General features: G+C 40.5%; 2 protein-coding genes and 1 long non-coding RNA gene across 3 annotated transcripts in view; 2 read left to right on the top strand and 1 right to left on the bottom strand.

The window, feature by feature from the left end:
* The window catches only part of uxs1 (UDP-glucuronate decarboxylase 1), a 41,920-nt gene extending 38,217 nt beyond the window's left edge, over window positions 1–3,703 (top strand). The window contains exons 14-15 of the mRNA XM_031734595.2: window positions 1,767–1,870; window positions 2,966–3,703. Of these exons, the coding sequence (XP_031590455.2) occupies window positions 1,767–1,870; window positions 2,966–3,097 (236 nt within the window). The 3' untranslated portion in view covers window positions 3,098–3,703. The remainder of the gene's footprint in view (window positions 1–1,766; window positions 1,871–2,965) is intronic.
* An 85-nt stretch (window positions 3,704–3,788) lies between these two features.
* On the bottom strand, window positions 3,789–9,460 carry ecrg4a (ECRG4 augurin precursor a). The gene is made up of 4 exons (XM_031734614.2): window positions 9,324–9,460; window positions 5,441–5,485; window positions 5,142–5,311; window positions 3,789–4,391 (listed from the first exon to the last, which is right to left on the bottom strand). The coding sequence occupies exons 1-4, from the start codon at window positions 9,391–9,393 to the stop codon at window positions 4,242–4,244; spliced, it is 435 nt and encodes a 144-aa protein (XP_031590474.2). The 5' UTR covers window positions 9,394–9,460; the 3' UTR covers window positions 3,789–4,241.
* On the top strand, window positions 4,399–5,530 carry LOC120433627. The gene is made up of 3 exons (XR_005608675.1): window positions 4,399–4,796; window positions 5,235–5,356; window positions 5,458–5,530. It is a non-coding gene; the product is annotated as an uncharacterized LOC120433627 (long non-coding RNA).
* Window positions 9,461–15,120: the final 5,660 nt, after the last annotated feature.

The raw sequence follows: 15,120 nt of genomic DNA, 5'->3' as shown, positions 1-15,120 counted from the left end.
GGTGGTTTCAGGTCGCCCTCACAGGGAGGAAGTTGACAGGACATTTGAAAGCAGGATCACTTTCTTGTTTGGAGCAAATCACAGCTAACCATAAATGCAACCAAAATAGCGTCAGCTGCAATGGGGATGTCAGCGGGCCTCAGCATGAAGTATGCTAATGGCAAACATGCCTGAGGCAGAGAACCATGAAAGATTGCTCGGTCGTAACCAGAATCCGAGAATGTCTGATAAGCTGATGGATGTAAGGTGTATTCTAGTGGATTGGTGACAGGTGAAGGTTCACAAGCTTTAAATGGGCTGTTAAATGTGACCTCGTATGACAAAATAACCAAAAGAAGTGACGATATGTCAGATGACACAGTGTTGCGTATTTCATGTGTTTATCAGTGTTACTTATTTGTGGTAATAGAGGCTCCAGTCTGCAGAGCAGTTCTAATCAAGACAACGATAAGTCTAACTGAGTGACATGAGAATTATACCTGCTGATTTCTTTTCTTTTTTTTTTTTTTAAAGGTGTGTATACGTGCAGTGAAGGTTTGTTTAAAAGTGTGTCTTGGGAAGTCTGGCAACATCTTGGTTATGCTATCAAGGCCAAGCTGTTGTTTATATTAATAATGATTAATAGGGAGACAGAACTGCAATTTCAGTGCACACAGGGGTATAAAAACTGTCACCAGCCAAATATTTTGAGGGTTTGTTTTTTTGTTTTTTTTAAAGGCATAGTTTGGTGTGTTAAAATGGGGTTTTTTTTAAGTTTTTCCTACATCTTAGACTTGTGCTACACATGCTTAAAGTTTAATGATATCACAGCCTTATTTATGGCTCAATGGAGCAGATACAGATACATGCCAACTCATGCCCATGATAAAAGATGAACTTTTTTGGGGTCTGAATAGTGAAGTGGAAGTGCCTTAAACCTGCACTCTTTCCTGTGGCCAACAGGGGGCATTTCCTTTGTTGGCACCAAAAAAACTATCTATATTTTAAAAATAAATAAATAATAGTTAAAAGAAAAAATAGATAAATTAAAAAAATGTGAAAATGAGTGTTGATGTCTGCTTTATGACCTCAGTAAACTGTTTATGGATTTTGATTTTGTAAGTTGTGGGGCCCAGGAGAGTGAAAAAGACGTTTGTGTTATTGAGTTCTCACATAGGAGGAGGGATGACTGCTTAAGTACACACTTTAAATTTAAGTTCTGCACTGCAGAAACACCGAGAAGGTGTTTCAGTGATTTGCATTGGTAAACAAATAAGTCTAGACATTTCATTTTAGTTTTTTGATGCTATTGGAAAAGTGTAAACCCAGTTGCAGCCACCAAATGTGTGACAAATCTCTGAGTGATGGAAAAATGTAAACACAAGACAGATCACAGTGTAAAATGTTAGTCATCATGTGAAACGCACTCTGTACTAAATGAACAGTTGTGATTGGCCCAGCGCTATTGAAACCAGGCATAACCTCAGGGGTGTCAAGGGTTATTTAAGGTGGAATTACTTTTTTTGTCTTTGTGGTCTCTGCAATGAGATGTATGGGTTTTTTTTGTTTTAATGTTTTACTGGTATAGTGTCTTACATTATCAATCACTATAGTGTGACATCATGTTTACCGTCTCTGACTTACTTTCATAGTAAACAGCCAGGGCCAAACCTGGCACTGAATGTAGTTCCCTAAAGGTAAAACAGTCCCTTCAGTTGGCTCTGTGAAGAATAATAACATCCTCCTCCCTGCTGTCCCTTAACACACTTCCATGTCCACACACGCAGTGAGTCGAAGCCAGATCCAGTTTCTTCCTGAGGCCCAGGACGACCCACAGAGGAGAAGACCCGACATCCGCAAAGCCAAGATGATGCTCGGCTGGGAACCGGTGGTACGTGTGACGCACGACAGATGCCGAGATTATTCTGAGATATTTGTAGTGCACACATGCTGTCTTCCACCATCAGTATACTAGATGTCCTGAAGTTTTTAATAGTGACTAAGCTGAGCTGAGTGTTAAAAAATGTTACATAATTTTAAGTTTATTTAGACATGAGACTTTGTTATAGTGTAGTTATAAACCAGAAATTTAACTTATACATAACTAGACTTGCCGGTAAGTGAAAATGAGACTCTTTGCAGTCCTGTGAAAACAAAGTACTGCGTCCATAGGAATTAGGAGGGTAAATACCAGCTGGGTGCTGGTAAGGTTTATAAAAGCAGAAGTTTTGGGAGTTATGCCACGGGGGAAAAGATCAGCCATGAGCTTAGACAAGCAGCTATTCCTACCATCAGTTTGGCACATTTCAGACTCTAAAGTTAACAGGTCTCAGTTAGCATGTTCAGTTCAATTCAGTTTTATTTATATAGCGCCAAAATACAACAACAGTTACCTCAAGGTGCTTGATATTGTTGATATTGTAAGGTAAAGAGCCTACAATAATACCTAGAAATCAGAGAAAACCCTCTTGAGCACACGCTTAGGTGACCATGAGAAGGAAAAACTCCCTTTTAACAGGAAGAAACCTCCAGCAGAATTGGGCTCAGGGAGGGGCAGCCATCTGTTGCGACCGTTTGGGGGTGAGGGAAGGGAATATTAAAGTTAAAGGCAACACAGTTAGAAACAGGGGAAAAAATAGCTTATAGATGATAGCTATATCCAATATTTCCCTCATTCAGTATCATTCTCACTGTTACTTCTTTAACATCTTGAGGGAAAAATAAATGAATTTATCCAAAACGTCAAAGTCCAGTCACACCATGACTTCATAATGTTTGCAATTATTCCTATGAATTCAACACCTTAACTCGGGAAGAGAAGGGCAGGCTGTGAACATATATGACAGGGGGCTGTATTAGCTGGACTGTCAGTGATGTAAGATGCTAATAGATTGGTTAAGGGAAGGTATTCGACTCCGAGGTGTCGAACACCTCCTGTTCCTCCTGGTAGTATGTCAGCGTTTGATGTGTTGTCTTGTGTTGACAGGTGCCCCTGGAGGAAGGCTTAAACAAAACAATTCAGTACTTCAGCAGAGAGCTGGAGCACCAGGCTAACAACCAGTACATCCCCAAACCTAAAGCTGCCCGCATGAAGAAAGGAAGACCCAGACACAACTGAGCCTTACTGTTCAACCACAACACAAAGATGTTAAGACTCCTTAAAGTGCAGCTCTGTGAAATACACTGCTGATTACTGCACTCTGGGAAATGGAGTCTTGTTTTTGTTTTTTTTGACAAGCAGAAACATCCTACTCTTAAAACTCATTTTACAAAGACTGTTGCCCTGCACTGGACATACAATTGCAGTGCCAGTAAGGCCGCCTTACTGCAGCTTGTGTGACAGACGAGCCTGAATCAGAGGCAACAAACTGAAGGCAAGAAACTTGCCTCAATCTACTTTCTTTTGTGAATTTATGCTTTTGCTATTTAAATCGCCGACATGAGAATTCTGCAAACAGCTTGCACTGCGCATCTGTGCTTTGTGTTTACTTTGTGTTTTGTCTGTAGAAACAAGCTATCTGAATTTGTTTTTTTCCACTGGATGTTTTGTCCTTCGATCAGTGGCGTGCCGGCACCCTGTTGGCTGTCCATGCAGCGCACCGCAGGGCTGGGATAAAACTTCTAGAAAGACTGTTACAGCATCATTTGCTTTTCACAACATCATCCGTGTTTGTGGATTAATTATTTCGGGTGAAGATGCTATTTTAATAAAATATTTCCAATACTTTGCGTATGATGTCGATGGTAAAACACACTCACTCATTGTTGAGTTGGATTTAAGAAAAAAAAACATGGGAGAGCCAAAGAAGTACAGAAGCTATATCTTTATTTACAGCTAAAGGCAGAGAGGAAACCAGCTGCAGTTGTCGGGCAGGTGGATGTCTATGAATAAAAATAGTTTTTATTTTATAATTGGTATGTAGAAAGAGAGAAAATTATAATGAGAAATATATAAAGATGGGGATGAAAGGATGATTTTCAAGGGGCTACACTACAGAAAAGACAGATTACCTGTGAAGTACTTGAACAGGTGTGAGACTAAAGAGATAGAAGGCGACTAACTGAGAGATCCAAACCCTTTGGTGTGTGTGTACTTGTATTCTCAATGCAGTGAGTGCATAAATCTGCTCATAATCCAAATGATTCATTTTAGTACACCTAATTTAAAGTTGGAGTAAGGGTGTGTCTCCTGGGAATGAATGCTGCTTAATGTAACACACTCTGATGGGATGATCTGCACCCAGACGTGAGCGTGTCTGGGGTTAATAGTAGTCGTAGTTAACATTAGCACCGTGTCTGTAAGAAGAAGGATCTTGCGGGGCAATGGGAGCGTTTTCATCATAATGGTGCTGACGGCCGGGGTCGTTGGCACGCATGTGGTCCCTCCAGTACGCCATGTCGGCCTCCAGCCTCTGGTGAGACAAAAACACCACGGACGCCACTTGTTAATAAACTCAGTAGAAGTCTGAAGCCAGCAGACACAGGGTGCTGATAAGATGACCACCAAGACTGTCAGCAGGCATAGCCGTGGCAAATAGACCTGCATGAAAGGCAAACACTGAAAAGGCCAATGCTATGACAGCTTTGGCCTTTTAAGGGAAGCAACAGCAAATGGTATTAGCACAAGGTGTCAACATGGCGCTGTTGGAGAAATACTGCTGTAGCAGGGTGAAACACATGCTGTCAGCTGTCAGAAATGGCAGCGGGGAGCTACTTTGTGCACTCCTGCCCTTGTTCTGCGTTCCCTCCGCTCCTTAAGGTCCCCGGTGAGTTCTACACGAGAGCCGCTGACCTGGAAGAAGGCTGAATCTGGCGCTGTAAGTGGGTTTCTGTTTGTGCGTGAGAGAGAGGAAATTCATGTTGTCGCGTGTTCAGCCCTGCACCTGTACTTATCTGTTCATGATTTGGCCTTTTGAGGAATGTTTCAAGCATCTTTCAGCCATCAGAAGGGTGTTTAATTTAAAATGTTTTTCTTAAAAACAGATGAGATGTATAGATAGAAAGATCCACAACTTTTTGTACTCTCAGTGTACGTGTTTGTGTTACTCTTATACATTTATTTTTAAGTGTTCCTCTTGGTTTTACTCACCTAAACCAACATTACTAAATAGTTGTAATGGTATTTTACGATAACATACAAGTCTTAAAGAAACATAACTCACCTGCTCGTCAAATCCCATGTACATAAACTGCATAATCCACTGCTGTACGTCTGGTCTGCTGCGATCCCAAAGGTTCCTCTTGGTTCTGCTCAGTTTTGCCAGGAACTCTTTGGCTCTGGAAGAAGGAACTGCAACTGATGACCGTGATGGGGCAGTACCAGTTCCTGCCACTGGATGGAGGCAGAACAAGGCAGGGGGGGGGGAAGAAAGGCGTGGTATTTTTTAAAAAATACTTAATGTGGTTGAGTTTTCTATCAGCAGGACAAAGACAATATTAGGTATGTGTTTAAGGACGTTACCATCTCTCTTCCTCAAGATCTTGTGTAAGTGGCCGTCACTGGATACTGGAAAGAAGAGTCAACAGAGACATAATGAGCGGCAGTATAAATTCTGTTCTTCATGGCAGGTATGTTAGACCGGTGATAAATAATAAAAACAACTAACTCAGATATAATTAATCTTTAAAACAGCCACACATTTTAACAATCAGTTTAAGGTGTCTGTTTCTTTCTGATGCCATCTTCACAAAATTCTAAATACTATTCATTTATACACATTCACCGGATGCTTTGTTAGCTACACCAGACCAAACCCCTCTTTGCCTTTATAACTGCCTTTATTCTTCATAACACAGATTCATGTTGACGTGTCACACAGTTGCTGCAGATTTGTTGGCCAGATTAGCCATGATCCCATCCTACCACATCCCAAAGATTCTCTATTAATCTGAGATCTGGTGAGTGTAGAGGCCATTTGAGTGCAGTGAACTCATTGTCATGTTCAAAAAACCCGTTTGAGGTTGACAGTGAGGTCTTCTGCTGCTGTAGCCCATCTGTTTCAAGGTTCCATATGTTGTGTGTTAAGAGATGCTCTTCTGTATATAGCGGGGGTTTTTTGAGTGGTTACTTGAGTTACTGTTGCTTTCCTATTCGCTTGAAGCAGTCTGGCCATTCTCTGAACGCTGACCTCAACGAGACATTTTCATACTGAAAACTTTTGGTAACTAGATCATTTATCTTTTCTCTGATCATTCTCTGTAAATCATACAGATGGAGATCAGCAGTAATACTTAGACCAGACTATCTGTCACTAACAACTGCTCCACATTCAAAGTCACTCAAATCATTTTCTTCCACATTGTGATGCACAGTTTGAACTTCAGCAGGTCCTCTTGACTGTGTCTACCTGTCTAAATTGCTGCAATGTGATTGGCTGATTAGATATTTGAGCTAGCAAGCAGTTGAACATGCATGCGGAAGAGGTTTAGGGCCACTGGACAAAAAAGAAAGTGTCCATGTCTTTTTTTCTTCTTTTCCAGAATTCTGAGAAAAAAGTCAGATTAAAGTCAGAATTCCGAGAAAAAAGTCAGAATTCTAACTTTTTCCTCGGAATTCTGACTTTTTTCTCAGAATTCTGACTTTTTTTTACTTTTTTTCCTCAGAATTCTGAGATGAAATTCAGAAAAGTCAGAATTCTGACTTTTTTCTCGGAATTCTGGAAAGAAGAAAAAAAAAAAAGACGTGCCCACTTTTTTTTTTTTTTTCCCTTTCCCCAGTGGCCCAATCCTCTTCTGTAGCATCTGTCCACAGTTCTTTATGTTGTTTGCGGTGCAGCAGTTTTTCTGGTTAGCATCAGTAGTTTTACACCCTTCAGTTGTGCTTACTCAGCCGGCATCATGGGTGAGTTTGTTTTCAGCTCTAATTATAGATGTAAATGTCAAAGTGGAGCAGTGAGCGTGGTTAAAACTGATGTTGCCAACTCGCATCCAAAGAAAGCAGCTTCTGGCAAATTTGCATGTAAATAAATGTGCTGCGGTCACTTCCTAGAGCTCTTCTGGCACACTGTTGACCCAATGTTTGGAGCGCTCATGTCCAAAAGTTTACCAAACCAATCTAGTCAGATGACCTTTTATTCCACTTACACTTGAGCTCTGTGCGTGTGGGCGATGTTTCTGTAACTTAGTCTTTTGTTTGTTTCGTAACATTTAAACAGAAAACTGAGCTCAACACCGGAAGATGCACGGAGATACAGCCGTACAGACATTTCAGCAGCATAATTAGAGATACAGTTGGAGAGAAGTAGATTTCTTCAGAATGTTCTCAGTACAGCAGCAGTTTGGCCTTCATAATGTACTATTAGTCATTATTAGCCATTCTTTCCACAGCTCTGCAGTGGTGTAGGTAATTATTCTTATTCTTTTCTCTAATCATCATCATTAGAAATGTGTCAACTTCCTGACATCTGTAATAATGCATCAATCTGCTGATATTTGAACCTTCTAGAAGACAAATTTAAACTATGAAAATATGTAAGTGTTTTTCTGAGAGATTTTTTTTCCGTGATGGTGTCATTTCATCACAAAACATGAAAACATTTCATCAACTGTCGGTCTTGCTGCTCTGACATTTTACACAAAGGTTCAAGGTCCCTAGATGATTTATCCTGCTGGCTTTGCTCATTTATTGAGCTACCCTGCAGTTCTAACAAATAATCAAATAATCAAAATCCAGCTTTGGTTGTTTGAGTCCCTACAAGAGTCCTGACAGCAACTTCAGCCTTGGTTTAACCTTTTTGCCTTGCAAATGTTCTCATGCTAACATGATAAACTGTGATTCATTCTCAGAGAAGAATGGGCAAACTGGTTCAACTTGGTAGGAATATCATGGGCACTAAAATAACTACTAATTCAGGCATGACTGAGAGCGTCTCTGAATGCACAACATGTTGAACCTTGAAGCAGATGGTGTACAGCAGTAGAAGTTTACTTGAAATACCACTCCTGTCAACTAAGAACAGGAAACTGAGGCTACAGTTTGTACAGGCTCATCAAAACCATCAAAACCAGACAACGGAAAACTGAAAAAATGTTTCCTGGTCTCACGAGTCTCTATTTCTGCTGTGACACTGGGGTGGTCGGATCAAAATATGCCTTGCTGACAATGTCCATGTGTGTGACCACAGTTTACCATCTTATGATGGCTATGGAATAACACACCATGTCACAAATCATCTCAAACTGGTTTCTTGAACATAATAACGAGTTCACTGTACTCAATGACCTCCACAGTCACCAGACCTCAATCCAACAGAGCACCTTTGGGGTGTGCTGGAACAGGTGATTCCCGTCATGGATGCACACCTGACAAATCTGCAGCAACCGTGTGATTTGTGAATGAAGTGGCTGGTCAGTGTGTTTTAGCATGCTAAAAATAGCATTTCACTGTAACTGGGAACCTCACAGAGCTGCTTGCACGAGCCTCTGTAAGCAAAGCTATCTGTTGAATATTTTAATCAATTCAGATAATTCTGATATCAAGTCTAATAGTGCGATACCAGGGCTGGTGGCTGTACAGCAGGATGCTAAAACCCATCAGTCCTAAAACTATGCGTGAGGCATGTCCGGAAACGTCGTTTGCTGTAGAAACCACATGGTTTGCAGGCTGGAGCTGGTTTTGGTTTTGCTACAGACCATGAAGTTTGAAGGAAACCATAAATAAGCGTTCCCCTTTTTTCAGAATGACTTTAATTGTGTTTTTCTCAGCTAATTACCTTCTCATGTCTGTTGCATATTTATCCTCAAGTTAGGGCCATTTAAGTGTTGGATATCTTGTTAGATCACTGTGTATTAGTCGACTTTGTCTTATTCTTCATACTTGAACAAACTTTAATTTTCAAACAGATCCTTTGGAAAAGCTTTCATATTCCAACATGCAGGGATTGTTTTACTCTTATTTTCTTTAAAGAAAAGCTCTTTATGAGGCATGTGTTGTGCTTGTGTTGTGCAGGCGTTTCAACAGAAGAATACTGAAGCAGATGTGAAGCAGATGTGACTTTGCTCAGATGGATTTTTCATTTAAAGTGAGTTTAAATTCTTACAATTCTTCTAAATTCTTCTTACAAAATAGAATGAAAACAAAGGCTACTTTGCAGGTTTCTAAAATTCATTTCAGAAGGGATGAATTGCACTTTACGTTTGTGGAATGTAGTAAAACGTCCAAGTCTGATCCTTTTTTCTTAACAAATGTAAAGAAATGCATATTTGTAACTAGTGCCAGTGCAGTTAAAAAGAAAAAAAAAAAAAAAGCAGCTGCAGAAATAAGACCTAATGCTTATGGAAAGACTCAAGTCGATAAAAGGTGTAAACTTATAAAAAGCCAAAGAAAAACAAAAGATTGTGCTTACCTCTAAGAGCTAATAATGTCAGCAGTACAGCCAGCCCCATTACCCTCAAATAGAAATGCTGGGATGCCATGTTGTACCCACTCACTCTTTCCAGATCTCCTTAAAGGCAGCAACTGTGCAAAAGCTGCTGCACAACCCGAAGAATGGGCGGAAACCCCGACTTTCCAAGTGGAAACTGGCCTGTGGCACTGGAATGGTTTCACCTCCTTGCCTTCAGAAACACGACTGCACCTGGGAGGTTTTTTCTCCCCCTTAAGTGAATTTTCATGTGTGCACCAGATACTTTTCCATCTCCAGCTCGTACAGTGTGTGAGCAGCGGGGTTTGTTTGTCATGTGGGTTTATTCCGTGGAAAAAAGACTTTTAGCCTTTGCAAAGTGAAGTTGGTTAACCTCACTTTGCACACTAACTGCACAAATGTGTTTTTATTTAACAGGAAATGTTGCTACACTTTCTAAAGGGATTCAAACTATGCAGCTTCAAATCTTTCTGCATTTTTATGCATATTTTAACAGCAGTTTCCCTCCAAAAATGCACTAAAATACCTGAGCAGGAACCCAGAAAGTGGAGAGAGCTCTGTGAGTTTTATTTCAGCAACAAGTCTGTGACCAGCAGTGAGAATCTCTTTGCTCTTATTTAAACCTTTACATCTTTTGCAACTGCCTGAAGGACTGAGTGATGCTGCGAGTCTCAAGAATGTATAAAAAGCAATATTCAGTCGAGGAGAAGGTGAAACGACTGAGTGGCTGCAGCTTGAATTATCTTCCCTCTTCCATATTTTAAATTCACCAGATGAAAGTGGAGACTTTCTCTACAGCAACATTACATCTAATCAGTTTAACCATATCTTGGCACTTTTCAGCCAAGAGGCATCTTACTCTATAAAACCTGTAGTTAATATTTTTGATGTGAAATGTATTTGCATATTAATGAATTCTATTTAATATAATAAATTCTGGATTTCTCTACTTAAAGAAGTTGTAGTTCTGCCTTTCAGACAGTTTTTCCGCACTTTGATGTGGGAGTAATCTCTGATACAGAAGTCCCGCCCACCTGATATTCAAAACTTCAGTTTGAAAAAGGTAGCCAATCAGAAGAAGGTTGCCTAAAGCTAACATTGGCTGTGCCAAGCCTCAGTATAAGGCATATGTGATTGATTTGTAGTCTGGATCACACAAAGCTTCTCTGTAAAGTCCAAGAATAAAAATATGGAGTCTTTAAAAACCTTCAGCTGCTGGAGTCACTGTTGTTATTCTTCTACCTCAGGTGCTTTATTTCATCTGTTGTAGTGTGTATTACCTGCAGTGGTAGCTTTTTGAGTTTGTTTTTCACGTGGCTGACCGAACATGCACATTACTGTTTTTGCTGCTGCTTCTGCCTCCGTGCTCCACACAGCAGATTTACAGTGGTGGTCAGATGTTTGTGTCAACTCACTACTGACAAGAATGTCATGGTAGTTTTGGGCCTTTTGATTACTTCTTTGAACGGTTCATTTTCCAGGCTGGAATGATTGTACAGCAGACATCTTTAATGACTTTAAGAAATAAGAACTGAGTGAGCACGTTATTTGGGATATTTTTCTAATTAACACAGGGTCAAGGCTCGTGTATACGTGAGCTCAAATCTTTTAATAAATGGTGCTGAGGGTTCTCCAGGTTCAAGGCCTATTAACTTCTTGTTTGTGGTCATGACTGACTACAACTGGTAGCTTCATTTTGCCAGCATAAAAAAAGACTCATTGACCAAACCTCAAAAAACAGGAAAGTCCAAAGAACTCGGTGCAAATGTAAGAAGGAGAATTGAAGCTTTACACAAGGTAGAAGGTCTCAAGGAACAGATGTGTTACCACTTTGCGAAGGTCTGGAAGAAACTCAATTTAGTTCTCTTATCCTGTCTTCCTCCTCTCTCCCCAACCGGTCGCAGCAGATGGCCCCGCCCCTCCCTGAGCCTGGTTCTGCCGGAGGTTTCTTCCTGTTAAAAGGGAGTTTTTCCTTCCCACTGTCGCCAAAGTGCTTCCTCATAGGGGGTCATATGATTGTTGGGTTTTTCTCTGTGTGTATTATTGTAGGGTCTACCTTACCATATAAAGCGTTTTGAGGTGACTGTTGAATTGAATAGCCCCAAAAATTGTATAATACACTAAAAAGCTGGGACCATGCCAGGAAACCAAACAATCTAAATCGACTCACACAAGAAGAGAGTTCAAACATCCAGCTAGGATTATGTCCGAAGCTTGTTGATGGATACATCTGGTCAAGGTGCTAAAGGAAATTTAACCAAATATTAGTGGGTGTGTGTGAATTATAGAAAATCGAAACTTGTGCACCATTTTTTTTTTCTTTTTAGTCATTGAAGATGCTGTACAATAATTTCACAGTGGAAAAAGCTTGAAAACGGTACAAAGGCATCATTTAAAGTCTGAAATTGACACGATATCCATGACCATGAGTGTGTGTAAACTGTATATTGTGAGGATGTGCAGTCCAGAAAACTGCATGCAGTAAATGTCATTAAAGCTTGTTTGCAGTAGGAGGTGACCTTCCAGCCTGTTCACAGAGAGCAGTAACCCTGAATGGCAGCACAGTGTGCAGGTAATGATTAACACCTATTTACTAATAGAAGTCGGTGATAGTCATTACAGCAGTTAGAATAAGTGTTTACAATGGAGCAGTTCATCTCCTATGAATTCAAACTTTCATGTGTAAGGAGTGTGATTAATAGAAATTAAAAAGTCTCAGATGAGTAACTCGTGGCAGTTGTCACTGTGTTTGTCACCAGAATGAAAACAAACACACTTTTAGAAGACTCATTTAGAAATTCAAATTTGACTTGGCTTCGGTTTGTCATATAATGAACGTGCGTGGGACTGTGTTTGGTTTGGAACAACAAACAGCCTTCGCGTCTCTCAGGGGTAGAGCTGGAATGCAGGAAACCAGAAGCTGGCTGACGACTGTGCAGCTTTCGCCGTGAGGTTTGAAAAGAACGGATAAGACACGAGTAAACAAAAGACAGAAAGAGGCGAGATACGGAAGGTTTCAAAAACATTATTAAAACGGAGGAAAAGCGTGAGTATGAATATGTTCAGAGAGGGCTTTTTTGTATTTTCTTCACTCAAGCTCTTTCAGAAATGGCTTTATAAAACCAGCACTGCTGCAGCTGTGTGCTCTTCACACACAGACAGAATTCAGCTCCTTGCTGATCAGACCAACAAAAAAAGAAGTTCCTTCTGATCTCAACAGGCTGGGTGAGTCACTGGACGCTGTGAACCTCAGTGAAATAGAAATGCCTCCACTCTCAATTGAGGCTTGTCTATAGAAATTGCAGAGGAGTCTGGCTTAATCACTTCATGCACTGAGTCCTTGGGCAGGATGGTAAACAAAACCAAATAAAGATGCTTGTGAAGTTCTTTCTGTACCTGAGCTTCAAAAATGTTTTGTCTGAAAGCACCTCGGTCTCTGAGAAAAATGTGAAACAGTTACAGTTTTAAACTCTGCACATAAAGTTTACAGTAAAGGCAGTAAGTCTGTGAGATATGAAGGGCTGAGAGGGAGAGAATCCTGCAGAAAATGTTTGCATAGTTGTTGCACAGGCTGTCCTGTAATTATGAAAGTGTTTTTTGTTAACTGTAGATTTACTAATCGTGCAATCTGTCATTTAATTGTTAATTTGTTAGTTAATTACAATAGGAAAAGCTCTAAAACCTATGACAATGCACAAAAAGTTCTAAATCTATGCACTCCTTCACAAGTGCAGTGGACCGGATTCGGCTTGATTCAGGTCCTCGGGCCTTATGTTTGAAAGCTGTTTTAGAGCCTTTGTGAAATTGTTATATTTTCTCTGTGGACCACTGTAACTCTGACACACTGGAACAAGGGAGGAGAATGGGGGAAAAAACAGAAAAGTGGAAAAAGATGAAGGGCTGAAATTATGTTTCTGACAGAATGAAGAACTTCACAGCCACGAAACCTTCATCTGGCATCTGTTTGATCCTGCCCAGTTAAATGTACCACACGCTGAGCTGGAAAGAACAGCAAAGGTTTGGGATATGACTGGCACAGGGACTCCAATTCAAGCACAAAGCTTTCCTTGCATTTGCTCACAGAACCTTGAAATGAGCATCTCTGCATCAGAGCATAACTGGGAAAGGATAAAGTCAAAAAGGTAATCCTCTCATACTGTATATGCCAAAGTGCGCGCTTGTAGTTCAGGAAATTAGGAGCAGAAGCATCATAAGATCTGAAAAATACACTGAACTTTGGACTGAAACACAATTTCCTCTTGTCGTTCCTTCACTCTTGCCCTCCGCACTTGTCTTTGCTCCCTCCTCACCCCTTCTCACACTAGATTTGACAGTCTGTGTGTTATGACCTGAGGCTGACACAGACATCCAAAATGTCTCTCAAAGCTAACACAAACCGGTCACTGAAAAAAAAGAGGTGCCAAAGTAAATATCAGACTAAACTGAAAGCCCTTTTTATACAAAACACACCTTATTTTAGAGAAGAAAGCTTTACCTTTACTTGACCCTCTGAAAGTGGATGCTATGATGCTTTTCCTTATTTTTTAATTTTATATATGCATTCGTAAGATTCTCTCTCTAGATACAACCTCAGATCAACTACAAAGCGTGCCATATTACATCACATCAATATTTATCTAAAAAAAAAACCCTAAGCTAAAATGAAGATTCGCTGTTGAAAAAATTAAGTAAATCCTACCTATTTCCATGGGAATTATGAGTGGTAAATATCAGCCAGGTGCTGCCTGTCAAATGCACTTGATTCATGTATCATCAGTGAGTGTGAGTGCCTCTGTAAAAGCAGAGGTTTTGGCAGTTTGTTGGTTGGGAGCCTTCAGGTGTGCATTAGCACAACACCAAAGAGGAAAAACATGAGCAATGATCTTAAAGAAGAGAAGAGAGAGCGACGTGTCAGACAGAGTGTTACAAGTTAAAGTTCAGACGGTGCAATTAGAAACAGATTGAACACGTATGGCTTGTTTGGAAGAGCAAATGCAACCGGCTGCTGAATTTGGTACCACCGTGGTGCAGGCGTGGTGATTGTTACATGTTTTGCAGGCACAGGACCTGGGCACCTTGCAGTCATTGAGTCAACCATGAATTCCTCTGTATTCAAAGTATTCTAGAGTCAAATGTGAATGAATTTGTTTAACAGCTAAAGCTTGGCTGAAACAGGTTCATGCAACAGGAAAATGATCCCAGGCACAGGAGCAAATCGACAAAAGAATGGCAGAAAAAGAAAAGGATCAAGATGTTTCAATGGTCAAGTCAAAGCACAGACCTCTACATGACTGAGGTGCTGCGGTAGGACTTAGCAGAGCTGTGTATAAATGAATGCCTGCAAACCTCAATGAACCTTTTAAAGAAAACTGGGCCAAAATTCCTCGGAAATGTGAGAGACTGATAAAGTCACACAGGAAACAGTTACTTCAAATTACTGTTGCTAAAGCTGGTTCTGCAAGCTACTGAATCATAGAGTATATTTAAGTTTTCGCAGGACTTGCATCCATTTTGCCTTCATGATTCTTCATGGTACAGATTCAAAACACGGAGCAAGGTGCTGCAAACATTCCTCGGAGACTTTGATCTCATGACAGAGTCGCATCGTTACACTTCCACAGTGTGAGTCTCCTGTTCCACAACATCCCAGAGGTGCTCTATTGGATTGAAGCAACTGCCCAGTCAGCAGTCTCCACCTTTCACTGTGTTTTTGCATTTACTGAGCTAAACTGTCAGCATGTACAAAATTTACTCAAACCAGCAAAAAGTAAAAGTGCTC

This window comes from Oreochromis aureus, linkage group 16, assembly GCF_013358895.1.
Source record: "Oreochromis aureus strain Israel breed Guangdong linkage group 16, ZZ_aureus, whole genome shotgun sequence".
NCBI lineage: Eukaryota > Metazoa > Chordata > Actinopteri > Cichliformes > Cichlidae > Oreochromis > Oreochromis aureus.
The sequence above is the reverse complement of the archived record's forward strand: the minus strand, read 5'-3'. Positions and strand labels throughout refer to the sequence as shown.